Raw genomic sequence first — 22,422 nt, forward strand, 5'->3', positions numbered from 1 at the left:
ATGGAGAGTACGAAAATTTGTATATCAGAATTTTAGAAACGATGGCGCTCGGAGAGACTGGAGCCAATCAATGTGCGCGCAAGAAGAAGAAAATATCCAGTGGAAGAAGAAGACCAAGAGGTCACTAAGAAGAAGAGTCGATAGTAGTTATAGTTGTAGAGAAGTAGCAAAAATTAAGCATTTTTACGTTGGTCGGATGTGGCGAAACAAATTTTTCGTTTATTTTATTTTTCGCGTCGAATATTTAAACAACGCGAAAAACGCTTACTTTTTTTATTGATTACGTTTGAAAATAAAAAAATATATACATAAAAACAACAAAATACAATCATTTAAAAAAACGAAACGAAAGCGACCACCAAGAAAATTCAGACAACACACACACAAAAAGTAGGAAGACTGAAAAAAATTGTGGGCAAAAAAAAAATTATTAAATTCATATATATTTGAAAGAAAATTTGTATACTAAAATACGTTAAAATGAAGTTGGAAGTGCAAAAGTGCGAATGGTCTTTGAAAAAAACAAACAAATTTTTGTAGCTGAGACGCAATTTTCTAATATTTTTCATTTGACTATATGTATACCGACATATGTATGTACATATCTACTCGATTGCAGGCATGTGATTTGGTGTGTGGGTGTGTGTCAGCAGTGGAGCACTGCGAAAATTTGCATCTGTCCCAGTGCCACCGTAAAAAGTAACATTTCAGTTAGGATTCTGGGACATCGGATCTGGGACATACATCCATACATACGCCGGTCTATAAGTAGTGGGCTTTACAATTTATGGTCTGCCTTTAAATATTGCGTGCACTAAAAGGCTATTTGCATACACAAAAAATCAGTTGAATCCTTTTGTTGCCTCTAAGAGTTGGGGTATAAAAATTTTCACTTCGTGTACACAAAATAATCGCACCTGCGTATATGAAGCGTACATAAGTATGTATACACAAATTTTCTGACTGTTGGCGTTACGTACATGCATACATACATTTGTGTGCTTTGTATGGAAGAAAGTGCGGATGATTACAACAATGGTAAAGTGGCCACTTGTTCGTGGCAGTAGACAGTGCAATGGAAAGTCCTTTTCACGGGCTAGCCACGAGATGTACGAAGTCCACGTAGTGATAAACGAAATGCATACATACCTACTTACATTGTACACATAAAAGGGAAAGTTAGAGTACTTTGCTAACTTTTGCAAAATACATTTTTTTAAATTTTCCTGTAACAATTTTTAATAATTAAAAAAAAAATTGGATATCAATTAAAATATTTACAAAAGGCAAGCATTTCGCTGCTGTTCGTTCGTTCATTGCGCAAACTTTGCTCCCTTGCATCTCTTTGGCACGCGCTCTTCTACACTTATTGCTCTGCGATATGTGAAACATGTCGCCTCTCGCCGCTATGAGAAATGGGAGAAATATTTTTTTGTTTTTTTTTTGGTTTTTTTTTTGGTTTTTTTTTTGTGTATAAATATGTTTTGCAATTTCATTACTTAAGGAGCAAATATTTAGTGTATGCGGATTTTGGACTTTTTGGTTTTTCTATCACTTTCGCAAGAAGCAAGAAGACTAGAATATGGAAATAAATTATGAAGATTTAAAAATATTTATATATTTGAAAATTGAAAACACTGCTTAGCGTGTTTTTGCTTTTAATAGTTGTAGCCGCTAAAACGTTTGGCATGTGGCGCTTGCCATCAACATTATATGGCACTGCTGGCTGATGAGTGCTTGAGAAAATCGTATTCCAAAAATAATCGCATTTACATATGTTGAATGTGGCTGCGCGCCTGCTGCAATATAATAATGATCAACATATAGAATTGAAAATGCTGCTTTCCCCCTCCTGCTCCTCACCCAAACAAATGAGTTGTTGTTCGGTCATTAGACGCTTCTAGGCGTGAAAGGCGGTAAATTCATAAAAAAGTCCACACTTTATGGTTTACGCATTAGCCCGCAGCACCACCAACGTTCTGCGTTTATGTACTTGCCACATCGTAGAGCAATGTAGGTGCAACACACATTGCCGTCCGCCTCTCCTGCCCTAAAACCACTTCGTTGCGAATAGCACCAGATGTCACAAGCGCGCGACAGGTTTGTTAGCCCTCATAGATAATTATAATATAATAATTTATACAGTTGTGTGAAAAATAATAAGGAGAGGGAGGCGTAAAAATGGAATATCAATGCAAACCAAGTAAACCGAGCAAATTGCTGCGAGTTAACGGTATATTATGATCACTAAATATTTTTTTTCTTCTTTTTCTTGATTGGCGCGATAAGCGTTTAAGCGACTTCAGCCGAGTTGAACAAAGCGCGCCAGTCGTTTCTTTCTCGTGCTAATCGGCGCCAGTAAGACACACCAAGTGAAGCCAAGTCATTTTCCGCCTGATATTTTCAACGTAGGGGAGATTTTCCTCTTCCTTTGCTACCAACTATTTTTAGTGCCGGAGCGTTTGTATCCATTCGGATTCGGTGCACTACATTCGGTCGCAAAGCTCATGCAGCCCATTGTTCCATCGCTTGCGATACTCGCCGTTGCTAAGGTGCATAATCTTTTTCTCAGACACTCCAAGCGTCGCTTCATCGGATGTTGTCAACGTCCAAGCTTCTGCGCCATACATTAGAACGGGCATGATGAGCAACTTAAAAAGTGCTAGTTCTGTTCATCGACAGAGCACTTCACTACTCAATTGCCTACTTAGTTCAAAGAAGCGCTTGTTGGCAAGAAAGATTCCCGCTGAATTTGGCAGCGCTAATCAACTCTTCTGCACCTAATTTATAGTGAAACATGTGGCCATCACAACGGCGTTTAGGCTTAAAAGTATGGCGCTATGGAAAGACCGGCGGTTTGGCCACGGCTCTATTTTGTATACTCTGAATCGTCAGAAACAAGAAATGGACTTGTCTATTCCTAGACTAACCTTCGACAGAATCTTCAAGATGAGAATATCGTCAAGAAGAGAGTGGTGCACATCTTGGTCATGGAGAAGGGGGAATTAAGTTTCTATACAGATGGATAGCCAGGCAGTCATTAGATCAATGAATGCGACTATATTAAGATCAAAGCTTGCACAGGAATGCCGGGCAACCCTAAATAATATTAGTGTCGTAGTCAACTTCAGTGATGGAAGTACCATTGGGATACCTATGACCACGAGCAAACTAATAATTAAAAACAACCTTATGCAAGATACCAATAGGGCATGGAGAGATGAAGGCACATGCGTAATGGCTAGGTTACTGGGGCCGCAAATAAAGGAGAAACAGACAAAGGAACTGTTTAACCATTAAAGAGAGGATATCTCGTAGTTCGTGCTTACATAACCGATCATTGGCTATTTGGCAGGCATTCATTGAGAGTAGAATATTTCTCCCATGAATATTGTAGAAGTTGTAGACAAGAGTAAGAAACAGTTGACCACTTCCTTTGCAATTGTCCAGTCTTAGCTAAAATCAGAGCAGGTTTTCTAGGCAAATATTTTTTCAATTCTCTTCTCTGGACCAGTTCTACCCTTCATAAGAGCCACAAAATGGTTTCACGAAGAAAAATAAATGCGGCTCCCATGTCGCACAGTGGTATCACAACGGCCCTGTGAGATCTAAGTGAGTTGGTCGTACAGACGGACAACCACCATAAACTAACCTAAAATCCTGTAATTCCATCACATTTCTAGAACCGCACCAAGTTTATTGACTGCGAGCCAGTGACTTTATAATTTGTCACATAACTGTATATATAAGCTTGTACATGTGTACATACAAACATGTGCATATGCAATTGCCTTGAATGCTGCTCATATTCACTTTACAACATCACATTTAGCGGCGCAATGACAGTGGCTGCAATGAGGTACGAATGGGTGTCTTCGGTATGGGTGCAAGAATTGAATAACTACGCTGTATGCAGCTATTTTTGCTTAAAGATATATGTATGTGTGTAATCTATGCATGTACATACATATGTGAGTAGGCATAAGTGTTTGTCTGCATGAAAACATTGCAAGGCAGGCAAAGGAAACGCATTGAGTTGACACAGCCGCCATATCCCTTTGGCTGTTTAAAGGTGTTAGAATACCCAGAGGGGGTTTGTTACATTTATGTACATGCATACATACATACATACATATTGGAGCGTGTGGGCTACGCAACTGAAAGTGGGTCGCTGCGGCTGCCATAATCGATGTTACTGTCAAGCGATTGTTTTGCTCAATACAGGTTGTTTACATGACACTTGCAAGTATGGGAGCACATACACACATGCATACGTATGTACATATGTACGTGCATACAAGAATATCAATGTGTGTGTATAATAGTTTTTATAAGCATCGTCATACATCGCGAACGCCAACTTTAACGCCATGCTATCGTCATTGTTGCCTAGACATTGGGTTTTACCTTTGCATGAAGTGTTTAATTGCGCGTACGAGTATGTGCTTTGACTGTGGTGAACAATCATACGCCCCGTACACCTAATCGCAAGCACTTAGAAACGCCATCTCATGCCAACATTTGTGCAGGCAAGCACTTCTTTCGCACTTACGCATTCTTGCGTGTGACATCTACAGTGAAGTTTTACCATTTTAATCTTTGCACGACGCTTTTGTGAGTGACACTGAAAATTGTCGATGCTGTTGGTGAAAAAGTGTGCATCTGAGTTTCGAAAAACGCCAATCGCGATGGAAATTCAAACTGCAGTGGCAAATAATAAGTGAAAATTATTATTCCAAACTTATCACAAGCAGATATAATCTGCATAATACAGGTGCACGAGCATGTTGTAATACGCATTCAGTGAAATTACTTGCTTTGGGCAAGTTTAAATCAGCGCGCACTCTACGATTGATCTCCGCCTCTCACCTACATACTATATGTATGCACATATATAGAACTGTGATTTAAAATTTGGGTACTTTGTTTTTGTTTTGTGTTTTCTCTACGATTGATCTCCTTATCTCACCTACATGTGTACAACTGTGATTTAATATGCGGTTCTTTGTTTTTGTTTCGTGTTTACTCTACGATTGATCTCGGCCTCTCACCTTTGTACATGTATAGAACTGTGATTTAATATTCGGGTGCTTTGTTTTTGTTTTGTGTTTACTCTACGATTGATCTCGGCCTCTCACCTATTTGTATACGACTGTGATTTAACATCCGTGCCTTTTGTTTTTGTTTCGTGTTTACTCTACGATTGATCTCGGCCTCTCACCTTTGTACATGTATAGAACTGTGATTTAATATTAGGGTGCCTTGTTTTCATCTACATTTTTACAACTGTGTGTTTGATATTTGGGTGCTTTGTTTTTATTTTGTGCTTATTTAGTGCCATTTGTGCCTTTTTATACCCATATTATTTTTAAACTGCCATACTAACTGCATATACATACGAGTACATACATTAAAAAAGTGTACTCACTGGCCCATGCATTTGACAATCGCGTAAAAACTACTTCAAAGAGGCGCAAAACCATAAAAAGCTTGAGTGGGGAAATTGCGAAAAAAATAAGCATAGTTCGAACTAAAAGTGTGTACAGCCTTGACAAACGACAACGTAAACAGTACCAACACCAAAAGCAACAGCAAGAGCAACAGTAAAACGGCATATTCTTCCTGAGACAACACGTTGTTGTTGATGTGAGTAGATAAATAAGGAGTAGCTGTTGACACTCTTGTTGTTACTGCTGCTGTACTGTACATATATGGGGCTCTCGTTGTTATTCATATTCACTTCACATCAATAAGCGCTTCCAGTTTGAACTAATCCAACTACAAAAACTCAAGGGTTTATGCATATTAGGGCGATTCCTTGTTGTTGGGTGAATTTCTTTTCCCAAAGAAATTTCATATGGATGTAGTTTAGCGGGAAAAATATATTTCAGAAAACGTAAAAAAAAAAAATTGGCATAACATGAAACTCTCAACATTCATTAGTTTATCCCATAAGACTCGAGACACATATTTTAGCAATTTGAGCGAAAAGGGTTCAAGAAAACATTTTTGAGTATTAGATTTGGCACAAGATTTGACAAAAACATGAAATAAACGTTAAAGGAAAATGAAATAATACCCAGGGATAGAAGGAAGATTTGCTGTTTAAAAAGGGTACTTCTTAAGTTTATTAAGGGAACTGGGTCTGGATGAGGTACTGTGATGAGTAGAGGGCTCAAAATATTATGAGATCCAAGTGCAAACCTCCAATATGTGCAAGACGTAACATATACAAGGTGGCACAAAATTAAACATCAATTTGGTTTTTGAATAACTTTTTTACTAAAGTGTTTTCCAATAAGAGGTTTTATTTTGATATTCAAACAAAAATGCTATTTTTTAATAAAATGATCGGATGTTTATTTCATTATAAAGTGGAAGGTATGCCGTTAATAGTAAAAAATAACATCAGGCAAATGACCACCAAGACCACGCTTACAGTACAATACCCTTTTCATGAAATTTTCCAAAACCGAATTGCAAAGTGGCTGCCCTGTGTCCTCGATAGCCTCACGAATTCCATCTTTAAGGTCTTGAATCGACCCTGGGCTGTTGGCGTAGACCTTCTCTTACACGTGGAAAGTCACAAGGTGTTAAATCACAAGATCTCGGTGGCCAATTGTGATGACCGCTTCGAGAGATAACACGGTCCGGAAACTTTTCCCGTAAAAGATCAATGGTTTCGTTGCTTGTGTGGCACTTAGCGCCGTCTTGTTGAAAATAAGCACCTGTTATTGGAAAACTCTACGTAAATAAAAAGATGTTATTGAATTTTTTATGAAAACCTGCTGGAATGATGATATGAAATTTCAAGGATATTTAAGCACGCATTTTTCAAAAGACATTATTGCGCTGGTTTGTTCCGCTGAAAAGCGAAAAAAAAATTTTTTTTAAGAGCTGCATATATTCTTATTCGTTTGATATCTTAACTGGTATCATTGAGTGAAATTAAGTATTTAAAAGAATTTCTCGAAAATTCGGTATTTTGAAAGTTTTTTAAATGAAATTATGATATTAAGAAACTGAAAAACTGAGTATAAATGAAATTATGATATTAAGAAACTGAAAAACTCATTACGAAAGTGCTTAGCAAACTACTAATTTTCCTTTTAGGCTCGGGAAAAAACTGAGTACTTTCCCCATTTTGCTCAAATAGCAATTACATGCAATTACAATATTCTTAAAAATATTTTTGTTGTAAGTTGTATTTGCAGTTAACTCTTCATAAATAATAATATATATACACATTTAAAATATCTCCACTCTTCTAAAAAGGCAAATCAACTACTAGTCATTTTTATACCATACTTACAATGCATTCGTAACTGCTGACTAAAAAGCTCATTACAAATACCTGCGTGTTTAAAATGCTCAGCAGTGTCTTGCAGGGTATGATTTATTCCACTTCTCCAAAGGGCTATTTATGTGCCCATGTTGACATAACTGCCGTGTGCATACTTACATACTCGAGTTTGTAAATAGTTACATATATCGACAGGTGGCTCTAAGTATTTGCATATACACACACACAAACATACATACGTTTATTTATGTATACACATGGACAATATCCGATAAAGGCTCTAGCTCATATTTTGTTTTCTGATTTTTCCCTGGCCTATCTAATAAGTTTACCTACGTAATAATCCACGCGGATCAACAAGTAGCTGGGCGACATTTGTGTGTGTGTAAATGCTGCCAGTTGAGTGAATCGATTGCGCTGTAGTCAAGCGCGTCGCGCGACAGTCAATAGCAGGCTTCGGATGTGCAGTAATGTGGGCGTTTGGCGTTGAAGCTTGGAATGCATCCTATGCAAAAATAATTGTGCAGGCATTCCAGCGTGGATAACAAGCGCTGACAAGCGACCTTTGCGAGACGTGAACGCTGCTGTGTTGTCTGCACAAAGTGTCCGCAATGCATGCATGTATGTTGGAGCATTGTTGCCTATTTTTGTTTATAAGAATGCGCAAATACTCTTTGAGCCACCTTTGTGAGTGTTTCCTCTATTATATGCCTCGACATAGTCAGCGCCATAAGCGGACTCGAAAATACTTATAAAATGTGAATAATAGGCGGTGTGCAATCTCTTGAATTCAATGCATAAATTGGACGGACGTACAGTGTGTTTGTGGGAGTTGGTAGTATTCTATAATACCATATTACACATAAAAATGTTTATTATGATAAACAAAAAAATGTATTCTTATTTTCCATTTCTTTGAGTGGGGCTTTCTCAAATGTCATCTATGCCTAGCAACTTCTATGAATTTATTTTAGCTTTCTGACTACGGAGTTCACTTCTGAGAAAAGCGGTATTGCTTTCTAAAAGTTTTTAGTGCTTGAGGGTTAGTTGTTATACATTCTGGAAAAAAATTGGAATTGTTCAATAAAACCCAAAATAATTGTTTAAAGATCAACATTTATTTTGTCGTCTTCAAAATAGGCTCCATTCGGAGCAATACACATATGCCAGTCATCAGTGCACCTTTTAAATGCGTTTGAAGAGATTTTCTTCATCTCCTTCAGCGAATTCGCCTTAATGTCCTCTATCGACTCAAAGCGGCATCCGCGGAGTGGCAGTTTAAAATTTGGGAAAAGGAAAAAGTCACAAGGGGCTAAATCCGTTGAATACGGTGGTTTTTGGTCAAAAAAGTGTTCATAATATGAGCCTTGTGAGACGGTGCGCAAGATCCATGAGTTTTGTACCCACAAATTGGGTCGCTTCCTACGGACATTCTCTCTCAAACGTTGCATAACTTCGAAATAATATTCTTTATTTGCCATAGAACCATTTAGAATAAATTCTGAGTGTACAACACCATGATAATCAAAGAAAACGAGTAGCATGACTTTCACTTTTGACCGACTTCGATGTGGTCTTTTGTGTTTCGGCTCATGTGGATAGCGCCATTCAGACGCCTGTTGATTGCATGTGAAATTCATATACCCACGTCTCAGCACCTGTTACGATGCGCTGGTTAAACGTTGGGTCCGAATTCACTTGCTCAAGTACGTCTTCAGCCATCTCATTCCTATGAATTTTTTGCACGAAATTCAACTCTCTTGGAACGAGTCGAGCAGCCACGCGTCTTGGCGTCTCATGCCCAATCGATGCTGTAAAATTTTGCGTATTGATTCGTGAGACACGCTAAGGTCACAAGCTACTTCTCTCAAACTTAAATGATGGTTTTTCAGCACTATTTCCGTGACTTTGTAGACATTTTCATCCGTTGAAAACGTTGATGGGCGACCAGATCGGGGCAAATCTTCCACGACTTCTCGGCCGTCTGCAAAAGCTTTATACCACTGGTAGACCCGTGTTTTTGATAAAGCGCACTCGCCATAGGCTTTCTGCAACATTTTCAGCGATTCGCCACACGAAACCCCGTTCAAACACACAAAATTTAAGACACATTCTTTGTTCGATATTTTTATCCATAGTTCAAAATTCCCGATATTTTTTTGACGGTATATACGATATGCCGGGAAAGTCCTTCTAGACATTATTGTTCTGGTGATTGCAGATTAATTTGGTCAAAAACTTAACCGCTTTCGAGATGCTCGATTTTAAAGATTTTTTTTGCTTGTACGTCTACTTTGTTTTAAATGCTAGTTCAAGTGGCTGATTTTTTTCTGTTTTTAGTTAAAGGGTAGTCAATCAAAAAAATCATCAATAAAATTGTTAAACCAAGGCTTGGGAGTTAAACATGGTAGCTTGATAAAGTTTTCAGCTTACGATTTTTATGTCATCACATCAACAAAAAAAAAATTTTTTTTTGTATGGAAACTATTCTTCTAGATTGAGCGATAAACGCGTAAGCGATCGAATTTAACAAAGCGCGCCAATCGTGTAGCCAAGTCCTTCTCTGCCTTATCTTCCCAACGCAGAGGAGGTCTTCCTTTTCCGCTGCCACCACCAGCTGGTACCGCAACGAGGTCGAAATGAACTGCTTCTCTCCATCACAGTATGGGATAGGATAGGATAAATGGCTGCCCATGCGAGGGTCTACTTGGACAAATAATCAAATTCGTCCATTGTGATGCCATGCAGAAAAAAAAACAAATGGAACTCATATACAGGGTGGCTGATGAAAGCCGCTACCAAAAAAAAATTGAATAACTTTTTTTCTTTTTAAGTTATCTGTTCCATTTTTGTTTTAATTTGCAGATTGATCTTTAAAATTTATTAAAATGGATAACTGGGACACGCAAACAAGAATTTGGATAGTCCGCCGCTATCACGCACTGGAGTCCGTAGTTTTGGTACAGAGAGAGTACAGGCGGATGTTTGGCGGCGATCCCCCGAGCAGATGGATCATAATGAGACTGGTGAATAATTTTGCTGAGCAAGGAACAGCCGCAAGAAGGCCTTATCATCGAAACCCACCAGTTCGGACGGAGGAAACGATCGCTGCTGTAGCTGCAGCTATACAAAGCAATCCAAGGGTTTCAACAAGAAGCTTATCTGCTCAACTTGGTGTCAGCCGACAGTCTTTGCAAACAATAATGCACAAAGATTTAGACTTATTTCCCTACAAAATTCAAATGGTTAACAAACTGAATGCAGCAGACTTGCCGATTCGCTTGGAATTTTGCCAGAAGATCCTGCAAATGGTGGAAGAAGACCAAAACATGTTAAACTGCCTTTTCATGTCTGATGAGGCCCATTTCGATTTAAACGGCAATGTGAACAAACAAAATTGTCGAATATGGAGTACTTCTAACCCACAGATACTCCACGAGAAAAAATTGCATCCTCTTCGCGTGACAGTGTGGTGTGCGGTTTCTTCACGCTGTATTGTCGGGCCTTATTTTTTTGAAGAAAATGGTCACACCGTTACGGTTACTGGAGACCGTTATTTGAAAATGCTGAAAGAATTTTTCTATCCAGAACTACGCCGAAAGAGAATTCCTTTCAACTCTGTGTGGTTTCAACAAGATGGGGCAACGTCTCACATAGCTCAGACTGTTATGCCAGAGTTGCGACGAAAATTTCCCAATAAACTGATTTCAAGAAACTCCGAATTTCGTTGGCCCCCCAGGTCGCCTGACCTTACTGCACCTGACTTTTTCTTGTGGGGTTTATGTAAACAAGCAGTTTATAAAACAAAGCCCACAAAATTGGATGAACTAAAATAATCCATTCGGGCAACAATTGCGGCTATTCCTGTCGCAACTCTCAAAGCAGCAATGAACAACTTTTTACTAAGATGCCGCACTTGTGTCAACGAGCATGGGGGGCATTTAAATTCAATTATTTTTAAAACTAGTTAAGCTACATTTAATAAAATTTAATGACCTTCAACTTGAAAAAAAAAAAAATGAATTCCATACACTAAAAAAAAAGTTATTTGAGTTTCTTAATGTAGCAAAATTCATCAGCCACCCTGTATCTTAATGTTACCCGGACGAGAACAGGACAGCTGTGGAGAAGGTGCCACCTCATCTTCTAGAAAGCTTCTGCAAAACGTACTTCAAGCGATCCCAAGTCCCACCGCATGAATACTTAGTGGACAATGCCCGGTAGCGACTCCCGTGGTTAATCAACTTTGAGAGCTTTGTTAGCCTTAGAAGCTCCTCGACCGCCCCCATTCTGCATGTGGTCAGAAGAATCTCGCGACTTGCACGTTTGCGTACTAGCCGAGCGCTCCCTGAGTTAATGCGACCCTCATCTTTCCTGGAGTAGACAAAAGGTTCTCAAGGGAACTTCACTCCTCTCATTTCGGACCATCTCGACGGTCCCCTGTCTAGCCAGCTCATCAGCCCTGTACTTTCCCGCCATGCCACTGTAACTGGGGACCCAAATGGACCTAATAACAAAGTATTCGGACACAGTTGAGAGATAAATCAGGTATTTTTCGACTAATTTTGGACGCACAAACAACGAGCACAGATTCCTAAACGACATTCACCGGGAGACTGTCCCCATCTTCTTCAGTTCCCGTCCTGTGAATGCCGTAATCGGAGTCCAACTACCACCTATAGCAGATGAAGAGCTCCAGCTTCCTCGTGAGACACGTGTAACACTGGCACAATTACGCTCTGGATATTGTAGCAGGTTAAACTTCTACTTATCCAGAATCGACTCCGACATACCAAACATAAGTCCGGCATGTGAAGGCAGCCCGCAGGACACTAACCACCCTATCACATGCTCTCTAAAACCGACTCATCTGTCACCCCTCTCCCTCTGGACCCAACCCGACGAAACAGCATGTTTCCTGGGCCTAACTTAAGATGAGCTAGACGAAGATGACCGGTGATATGCCCCACACGGGCGGGGCTTCTATTACTGTTAACAAACAAACAAGCACAGTGTCCTAATTGGCGCTAGGCTGTCGGGGTAGATATTTACCTCCCTGACAGTAATTACAGAAGTAAGCAACCAATCCTTCTTTTTTAATTGCGGGTACCTTGATGGAGAGCTCCTCGTATAATACTACCACCAACCCTTTCAGGAGGTTAGTGGACACCAAACTATGGCGCTACGCCAGGCGAAATTCCTCTTACGGGGTACAGCTAAAGAGGTTCAAAAAACTCATAACTCAAAACTCAAGGAAAAACTGAGAATGCTCACAGGCATTTCCACATGCCATTACAGACTACGTAGTTATCTGCAGGTGGTGGAGATATGGTCCACTGGGTCTTGTCGTTTCTGTGATCAATTCCAGGAGACTCCGATGCACCTTCTCCTTGAATGCAGCGCTATAACGCGCAAAAGGTTGAGACATCTCGGCCATTTGCAGCCAGAAGAAGAAAACCACATACGCTCAGTCCAACCCAGTTCTATCTTAAGTTTAATAAGGGAGATGGGTCTTGATGTGGTACTGTAAGATGAGTAGAGGGCGGAGAAGACTATGAAGTCGAAGTGAAAGCCTCAAATAAATCGCAATCTAAATCTTACTCTTCCGTCCAGTTTCGAGCTATGCGTAAACATGCCATGCAATGCCTTGTCTCCAAATGTTGCCCTCCACCTGCTCCTCCCTTGAGGGAATATGAATGGAAAAAGTGAGAAAATATTGTATTAAGAAATTGGGCGAAGTTAAATTCTCTCTCCAATTAATGCACTTCAAATCTTATGAGAGTATGTTGATAAGACAAATAAATTCTTGAACTTCCAATACTGCTGTTCGGCACAAAAACAAATTTAGAAGCAATGCAAAAAAAAAAACAAGGCGAAACTATTAAAGCAACATAGAGGGAAATGAAATTTCTGATGAGCTTGCCAGGAAGAGGACTGAATTAGCCTCAGAGACTTCTTACCCGGGCATCGGAAACGCTCCTGACAGTTCTTAAAGGAGAAGTGCACAAATTATTTCTCTCGAAACCGCAGAAAAGATGGAGCTCAATTTCTCCATGTACTATTTCGAAAATCCTTTGGCCCCAGTACAATATACGGAGGATTTAGAAAGTCCTTGGGACTCCTCGTCATTCAATTTCCAAACTCGTTGCTGTGTTTACCGGTCACTGGACGATCGGCACAGACGCGGAAAAGCTGGTGTAACCATTTAAGGCCCCTTGCAGAGGCTGTGGAGACCTTTCAGAGAAGGAAACTATTGAGCACTTTCTCTGTAAATGTCTGGGTTTGGCAGCTAGACGATTAAGGTCACTGGGCGCTTCTTTCTTCGACACCCTGGGGCAGTGCGCCAACTTAAATCCCATCAATCTTCTCCATTATATCAACAGCTCTGGCTGGCGGTGGATATCTGCCTGTTGGAGGTCTCATAATGGTATCAAAACGGCTCTTCAGTGTTACTTGAGGAATGCCAGACAGACAGGCACTTCAACCATTTCACCTACCTACTTATTAAAGGTGGTGTTGGTAAATCAGCTGAGTTGGTTTTTTTCTTTCGCCGTGTCCATGTTGCTGTCAGTTTATAATGAAACACGGCGAATTCATTATTTGTTTTCTAGTTTCTCAATACTTTGCTTTGACAATCAACCGTACAAAACATTGTTGTTGGTCTAGTGTCGCCACCTTTTATGAATGCGCCTTGAAAAAAACTGATTGAAAACAATGAAATTATTAAAAAAATTGGCGATGCGTACTTAGCTGCTGTAAGACAGTTTTAGACAAATGAGGGTTACATTTTATTCGCAAATCAACAGAGACGTAATTACCAATGGATGCGTGAAAATCAATTTTAGAGCTCATCAAAGGAAAATGCTGTTAATAACTAACCTAAAGTAAATAGTAACTAATACAATACATAAAAGAAAAAGTTTAAACTAGTTGAAAATTATAATCCACAATAAGTAAGAACCAAAAATTTACTAACGCAAAACAAAAAAAAATCACAAATAATTAGCAAAAGATTAAAATAAAAACTAAAAAAATGACGCATAATCGTGAAAGTCTACGCCTCAGCTTGCTTGACTTGCAACAGAATGCGGCGGCAACGTCGAACGGCAACAGCAATCCCAGCGTTTCACAAACAATGTCAGTGATGGCCAACCAAGCCATCACAACCGCAGTGAACCGCATCAATAAAGTAATTGTCGCACATCAGAATGACAAGTGCGAGCGACTGAAGAAGATGCAATCGATCACCTGCTCCGACTCGGAGGACGACTCCGAAAGGCGGGCACAACTCGAAATAAACAATCGATGGAATTATGGCGGCTACGATGGTGTAAGTGAAAAATAATAAAACAGGGTTACTTTTTGATGCCTCTATGCCACTGGAATGAGATTTTTATGAAGGCGATAATGACTTTATTACTAACTGTCTCGAATTTTTACCTAAATCTATTCATGTAATTTTTGTCATTTCTAAATCGAACTCCCCAGGATACGCGCACGCATGTGGTGCAGGAAATCTTACGTAATGAACAGTCCTATGTGGAATCGCTGCAGACAATCGTCACAAAATATCTGAAGGTACTCAAGTCTCCCGAGCATGCTGGCATGATCGATTCACGCACCGTGGATGAGATATTCTTCATGGTACCCGATATACTAGAGATTCACGAAAAATTCCATGCGGAACTGAAATCGCGCTGGGATGGCTGGGATGCGAACCAGAAAGTTGGTGACGTCTTTCTTGAAACGGTACGATGAATAACATTCAAAAGTGTAGCTTTGTCTTATTCTCTTTTCAAAACCTAATAAGTACTCAAAAATATTCTTCTTACTTATCTGACGGCAATAGTTTTCAAAGTTGGAGGTGCTGGAAGTGTACACATCGTTTGTGAATAATTGCAATCGCGCGAAGAATGCCATCCGTACTACGAAACATCAACGACCTTCGTTTGCGAAATTCCTCGAAATGACTGCACGTGAGCATAAAGGCAAATTGACGCTGGACAATTTACTCATAAAACCGGTACAAAAGTTCCCGAAGTAAGTCGTCCTTCTAGGCTCCTCACTGCCTGTGTATGACTCATACGAAATCCTTTTTCCCCATTCAGCTACGAAATGCTCTTTCAAAGACTTATCAAACACACCGATTGCGATCATCCCGATCAGAAGCATTTACAGGATGTGCTTAAGCTGGTGCATGACATACTCGTTCATATCAATTGTAAGGAGCGTGAAATCCTTGAAAATGGTCAACGCGAAGCAACTTTGCGCGAGCTCGAGGGCGTTATTGAAGGTATCACCGATCTGATTACACCCGATCGGCAATTTCTGCTCTTCGACTTGGTTTCAATGCCGTCAGGGCAGGGTGCACGCAAAGAGCGCGGCTTCTTTCTTTTCAATGATCTGCTAGTGTTGACGAGTATTAAGAAGCGTAGCGGCACAATACGAAAGCCTAATCCGTAAGCACGATTTGAGTGTACGAAAAAAATATATTTTTTTATATTTATGCTAACACTTTCTTACAGTTCTACCTGCCCCGGTACAGTAGCCTCTACATTGGATACCAACAAATACAAGTTCCTGACAAAGATCTCTTTGGATTGTTTAGAAATTGTGAAGAGTAAGTGTTTGGTAAGGTATTTGCTTCACTTTTTAATTTTGCTCTTTCTACGCGCTCCTTTTAGCTAAAGATGAAAACGTAAAGCGTATTATGCTTGAAATCGAAAGTTTAGCCGAGGACTGCAATAAGCTACAAAACATCGCCAGCATCACTACATCACTCAAGTACCCACACCAGTATCTGGAGGATGTCATACGTGAACTACTGCGAGATGTGCAGCGACAGCTATCAGAGCGTCAGACTAATGACACACAACTGAATATGCTCGAACTGCTGGTCAACTCACCGTAAGCTACTAAAACAATAACAACTCCTGCATCGACTGAATTCTATGTAATCGTCTAATTCTAGGAACGGAAGTCAGAAACTGTCGATCGTCTTCAGCAAAGCTGAGAAACGCACTCAGTGGGAGAAGACCTTTAACGAAGCTAAGCAAAAATTGGGTGGGAATAAATAGCATTCTTGTATTATTCTGTCATTTAAATTGACGCGCTCCTACCCTAAAATACGTACGCATTTCCATTTTCTCATTTGTAGCTGCCACTCTCGAACGACATCCTATTCCAGAGTTCTTGATGTCCATACCAATACGCAAAACGCGAGCCGGCTTGCAGTTTACTTGTGCCGCAGCCACACTCAGCGAGAAACGTGACGTGTGGGTGTGCAACAGTGACGGCTACGTCGGACAAGTGTGCATTATGTCTCTGTACCCGGAACCAAATGTGACCAGCTGCAATGGCGTTTGCAATGCTCGCATTCTTTGTGTGGCCTCAGTTCCCGCCTACAACTCGAACAATAGAAACTCTGCAAACAGTGGCGCGCAGCTGCAACAGCAGTCACAACCAACGCACCCGCGTAGCGCAAGCACTACGCCGCAACACAGCTACACACAGCAATTGCGTGAGTATCGCAAAAGCATCTCACCGAACTTTCAACCGCCGCTTGCAATTGGCACGCCGGAGAAGAAGAAGACGCCATCTTCAACAGTGGCAGGCGCGGCTAATTCAATTGGTGCGGGCGCCGCTACCACAACGGACAATGGAAATAGCGAAGGCACGGCGGACAACCAATTGGATTTGAATTTAAGCTCCAGCGATGATGAGACGGATACTGGCATAGTAAATATCAGCAGTGTTGGTGGCGGCGCGGCGAGCAGTAATGGCAGTGGCGTTGTCGAGCGCGTGCCGAGTCCCGCTCCGTCAACGCAGACAGTTGCCTCGGCGACACTGCCCGGTAGCAGTAGCAGTGGCACACCGTCGCATCACTCGCACCAAGTACGTCATTTGAACTAATTTGGAAAAGAAAATTTTAAACATTAAACACAAATAAAATATGTACTTTCTCGAATTAATTTCAGGACTCCAATCCAGATGAGGGAGATGGCAATTTATCAACTATGTGGATCGGCACGGAGGACGGTTGCATTCATGTCTACAACAGCACCGACAATATACGCATAAAGAAGAATAGAATAAAGATTGAGCATCAGTCGGCTGTATATTCCATATTGTGAGTAGAAATAATATGAAAAATTGAAGAACTGATACGGTTCAGGGGGTCCTATTACGACCGCATGTTTTTGAAATACAAAGAAAGACATACAGAACAAAAATCCGCGGTTATTAGAAAAATGTAGGTGTTTCGGCTAAATTTCCTGAATGACGCTTGGAATTTCGTTGCTGTTGCTGAAGCAGCAAAAACATTTCCCACACATGTGCCGGGAGTGCTGCTGGAGTGATAGTCCTTGGCCGGATATACGTATAGTAAAACCGGTAGCGTAGAACCGACTGTCGGGGGAAATTTCTTTTAACTTCAACTCTCGGGTCAGGAGTTGTTCTTAGACTTATTGACTTTCACACAGGAAAAAGTTCGTCATCGGTAATAAAAACGAATGTTCCCGTATCTCTACAGAAGTGTGTCTGATATTTTACACATCTTTCACTTTTAAAAGTAAGCGAGACATCGTAACATCTGTTGTAAAACTTGTATATTTAAAATTTCGCTTTAAAATCTTCTATTTTTTTTATAAAAAAGAGCGTGAAGAAAGGAAATTTTTGATTCTTATTAAAACGCCGAATGAGAATATTGGCCCCATGCTTCCCCGTGAGACTCGTGTAACATTGGCACAATTACGTTCTGGATATTGTAGCAGGTTAAACTCCTACTTATCCAGAATTGACCCCGACATACCAAACACATGTCCGGCATGTGAAGGTACCCCGCACGACACTAACCACCTCTTCACATGCCCCCTTAATCAGACTCATCTAACCCCCCTCTCCCTCTGGACCCAACCCGTCGAAACAGCATGTTTCCTGGGCCTACCCCTAGATGAGCTAGACGAAGACGACAGATGATATACCTACACTGACAGGGCTAACTATGCTGTTAAAACAACAACAACAACATTGGCCCCATGCCTCTTCAAACCCTTACACCCTTAGTTAGCTGTTTAGCCGAGCTCCTTCTCTTATTTGTGCCGTGCGTCCTGATTGTTGTTCTACAAAAGAAGGGACCTACAATTTTAAGTCGGCTCCGAATGGTACATGGATTTTTATGAGGACCTTTTTCATGACAGCAATAAACTCGGAAATTTGCCATTGCCTGGCCAGGGGCGACTGCTATTAAAAAAAAGTTTTTCTATTATTTGATGTTTCATGCTTGGAGAAGCGAATCTCTGCATTTCCCGAGTGGTAGTCACGCACCAACCCATTCGTCTACGGCAGCCGCTCAACCTTACCAGGCGAAAATCCTACAAGAATAAATGTAATAGCGTGAAATTGCATGACTTTAGTGGGCAATTCACAACGCCGGAACGCTACATAAAACTTTCTTCCTTCAAATTTCAGCTTCTCCACTTGAGCCCGGAAGAAATTATTTTATATGTCGCGTTATCGGCCGTTAGGGGTGATCGCATTCCGCTCTCATTCTCGAAGAAAGACAATTAATTGACTTCCTCTAACCGCAAGGAAATGAAATTGTTGATGAACTGGCCAATTGTGGATTAGCAGTTACCCCACAGGAACCAGAGCCAATAATCGGAATCAGTTCTGCAGGAATCATGAATTGAAATGAAATATGAAATGTACATAAAGAGCGATGGTCCAGTCGGGAACACTGCAAAACTGTTAAGTGTTTTGTGACAAGCCCGAACAGAAAACTGTGGAACTTTCTTCTAAAACTTGGAAGAAAAGATGTTCGGTTGATGGTTGGTATTATTACAGGACACAGTCCATGGGGTCGCGTATGCCCACTATTGGAATTATTATTGCCTGCCTCGCTAACAGGATGCGGATAGCATTCAGCTTTGTGAGTGTCCCGCCTTTGCTAAAGCAAGGCTATGAATTTTGAGTTCCGATGTCATGCGAATGATTAATATTTGTTTTCTCAAACTGCAGGATATTTTGAGATTTGCTAAAGAAATTGGAAAATTCTCACAGGACTCTCTGTCTCTGTTTTTGTATAGAAGGGGAAGCATCAAAAGCCTATGGGCGAAGCCGTGGGGTGGGACTTTAACCCAACTAAACCCCCCCTAATGTGGTATGTCCTCCTGGAACTTCACCGTTAAGTAGTACGTCAGGCGGCCGTTGTGAGTATATTATTACTCAATCGTCTGTTATTGTCATTCTGTTCTGTACATTGTGTTAAGGAGCTGTTTCTGGGGGCCTGCGTGCATATTGTGCGTATTGAAGATTCTTCATGATTGTTGCGGTCACTACAAATGTAATTTTCCAGTTTTCTTCGTTTTCGCACATATGTGGGATAAGATTTGTCTCACTTATGTTTTCACCAAACGCTCTCTCAAGCATATTTCGCTCATTAATGAACCGCGGCCATTGGAACAAGATATGCCTCGCCGTTTCTTGCTCTTCGGGGCACTGCGGGCAGTATGGGTCGTTCTCAAGATGCAAGCTGTGTAGGTATGCTTTGAAGCAACCGTGTCCAGTAAGCAACTGTGTGATACAGAAATAAATTTTGAAGATCCTACCTTTCTCAGATTGCTCCCGTCGTATCTGCCATTTTCCAATGTTCTCTGTTTCTGTTTCTGCCTCTTTCTCTGTCTTTGTCTTTGTCTCTGTCTCTGTCTCTTTCTCTGTCTCTGTCCTATCTCTATTATATCTTATCTCTTTCTTTCTATTATTTCTCTCATTTCCTCCTTAACTATCTACCCTTTTATTTTTCATAGCTTTGAAAGCAATGGGTTTTTTAGCCTGAGTGTCTTAGGAGTTACCAATCTCTCGGTGCTTCTTGGCTCGCCATTTTAAAATATCAATTTTTTCCCTCTGACGGCCCAAAGTAAGCCCCGTACTACTGTATGCTCGTGGTGGATGTCTCTGACTTTGATGGATCGCTTTAAGTTCTTAGTTCCCAAAATTCGACAATTACATATTTTTTTGACGTGTCTATGGTGTTCGAAATGCGATTATGGATCTGAGAGTCTGAAGAGATTATCTTATAAAAAAAATTATCAATTATTTCTTAACATTTTAAATTTTAAATAAAATTCATTGTATTCTATCATCATAAATTGCAACTATTTTCATTGGACAGGTACCTGGACAATCGCGTGTTTGTGTCTTTAGCTAATGGTGATATTTGTGTCTATCTTCGCGATGGCGGTAAGTTTTGCCCTCCTTATACTCATTTATGTAAAATCGAGATATTTTTATCTTTACTTTTGCTATTTTTTTTTTAATTTGTGTAGCTGCTTGGAATACCAGTTCGTCGCACTGTCTTCCAATTGGCACCGTGTCGAGTCCTGTAACTAAACTGCTAAACGTGCACGGCAGGCTGTGGTGCTCCATACAAGGCATTGTCAAGGTTTTGGATATGGACACATTTCTGGTTCGTTGTGTTCTCTAAGTGAATTGGCAGCTTTTAAACAAATATTAATTAACTGTAACGTCTCAAATGCTTTAGGTGGTCAACCAAATACAAGTCTCATCCGATTCGAAGCCAGTTACTAATATGACGGTATCGAACAATTACGTGTGGATTTCAATACAAAATTCGGCGAATATAAAGTGTTTTCATTCCATGAGGTAAATTTGTTAGCGCTTGTTATTATCGCTTGTGCTTTGTATCTCTTTAAAATGAATAGATTTAGAATGCCTGCTTCGTTTTTAAAAGAAAGAGATTTATGCTCGATTTATGAAAATTGCATGCGAGATTGTGCAGTGGACGATGAAAATTTTTACAGAAGAAAATATTAAATGCAAATCCGCTGTCTTTGACTGCTCTCAGGTTACTATGCCTGTGCTAGTGCGTCCATTCCAATCTACCAATTGGTACTGTAAATGCTTTTAGCGGTTCGGGGCTCATGTCGGTTACGGCCAATGTCGGCTGGTAGCCGCGTAAAACATACCAAACGCTGTCCTATGTGCGAGTCGCTTTGTGCAGAATTTTGCTCCGCTACTGCCGAGTCTGGCCAGACATTGCGACCAAGTTAGCGCAGGTTCAGTCCGCTCCGGAAAAATGCTCGTGGTTCAAAAATATCTGCGACTCAATTCTTATTTCGATATGAAAAGTATGGTGGAGAAATCGCCTCGCCGTACATACGTTAGGAGCCGTGTGTGATGCAGCAACTAATAAATTTAACCCGTCATTGGGCACCCGGTTCTTTTTCGACTTTGGACGTGAATTTAACATATTTCTATTATATCTAGCTAACGACTTGAGCTTCCATGTAGCTTTCTAAACCTTAATTTTCTATCGATTTATGGATGTAACCTTTTAAAAAAGATCCTCGAACAGGATGGAAAAACCAAATCCGGGTGCCCAACTGAAGGTTTCAAAAAAGGTGTTCAACGGAGGGTTAAATCTCGTACCTTGTCCTCGTAAATATCTCTTCTCACAGGGGTATTCAGAGAGCAGTAGGCTGAAAATTTAGTGATAAAGTGCTTCTACTTGCCCCATCCACCATAAATCGCATTTCTACCCATTTACACCCTGTTTCAAAATAAAAAAACACACCACTATTTTTCTTTATAAAAATTCGGTTCATACTACGATTAAAATTAGTTTCAAATGATGCACATATATTTAACAAAATTTTAAAAATTTAATCAATTCTTTAAACATTTTAACCAGAATTTTCCTCTTTACTTAATTTTACATCCCACTGAATTTTACCCCAAAAAATATATAACTTTCAAGTGATTACAACATACCGTTGATTTTTGACAATTTTTTTTGCTGAGATGTCACACTTTTTCTTTCATACAAAGTCCAGGCTCGAAATTTTTTTATTGAAGAAAAACTCACCACCGTCAGCCAAAAAAAAAAAAAAAAATCCCAAAAATTAATGTTATTTTGTAGTCACTTGAAACTTGCACTTTCAATGGGCTATAAAACTGCTTACCCAGAAAAATTTTATAAATTTAAAAAAGTTTAAAGTTTTAATGAAATTTTGAAAAATTTTGTACAGAGCCTGAAAACTTGCGTTACATGGTTTTTGTTGCATTATGAACTGAGTTTTCATAAAAAAATTGAGCTTTTG

At 40.1% G+C, this 22,422-nt stretch overlaps 1 protein-coding gene across 2 annotated transcripts in view; it reads left to right on the forward strand.

The window, feature by feature from the left end:
- Positions 1 to 22,422, forward strand: part of LOC128865531 (uncharacterized) — a 98,072-nt gene that overhangs the window by 55,383 nt on the left and 20,267 nt on the right. For both annotated transcript variants that reach the window (XM_054105859.1, XM_054105860.1), the window contains 11 exons: positions 14,792 to 15,052; positions 15,153 to 15,343; positions 15,412 to 15,762; positions 15,829 to 15,923; positions 15,988 to 16,210; positions 16,275 to 16,366; positions 16,461 to 17,197; positions 17,281 to 17,432; positions 20,475 to 20,542; positions 20,629 to 20,768; positions 20,844 to 20,965. In XM_054105859.1, the coding sequence (XP_053961834.1) occupies positions 14,792 to 15,052; positions 15,153 to 15,343; positions 15,412 to 15,762; positions 15,829 to 15,923; positions 15,988 to 16,210; positions 16,275 to 16,366; positions 16,461 to 17,197; positions 17,281 to 17,432; positions 20,475 to 20,542; positions 20,629 to 20,768; positions 20,844 to 20,965 (2,432 nt within the window). The remainder of the gene's footprint in view (positions 1 to 14,791; positions 15,053 to 15,152; positions 15,344 to 15,411; positions 15,763 to 15,828; positions 15,924 to 15,987; positions 16,211 to 16,274; positions 16,367 to 16,460; positions 17,198 to 17,280; positions 17,433 to 20,474; positions 20,543 to 20,628; positions 20,769 to 20,843; positions 20,966 to 22,422) is intronic.

Source organism: Anastrepha ludens, chromosome 2 (genome assembly GCF_028408465.1).
Source record: "Anastrepha ludens isolate Willacy chromosome 2, idAnaLude1.1, whole genome shotgun sequence".
NCBI classification, from domain to species: Eukaryota; Metazoa; Arthropoda; class Insecta; order Diptera; family Tephritidae; genus Anastrepha; species Anastrepha ludens.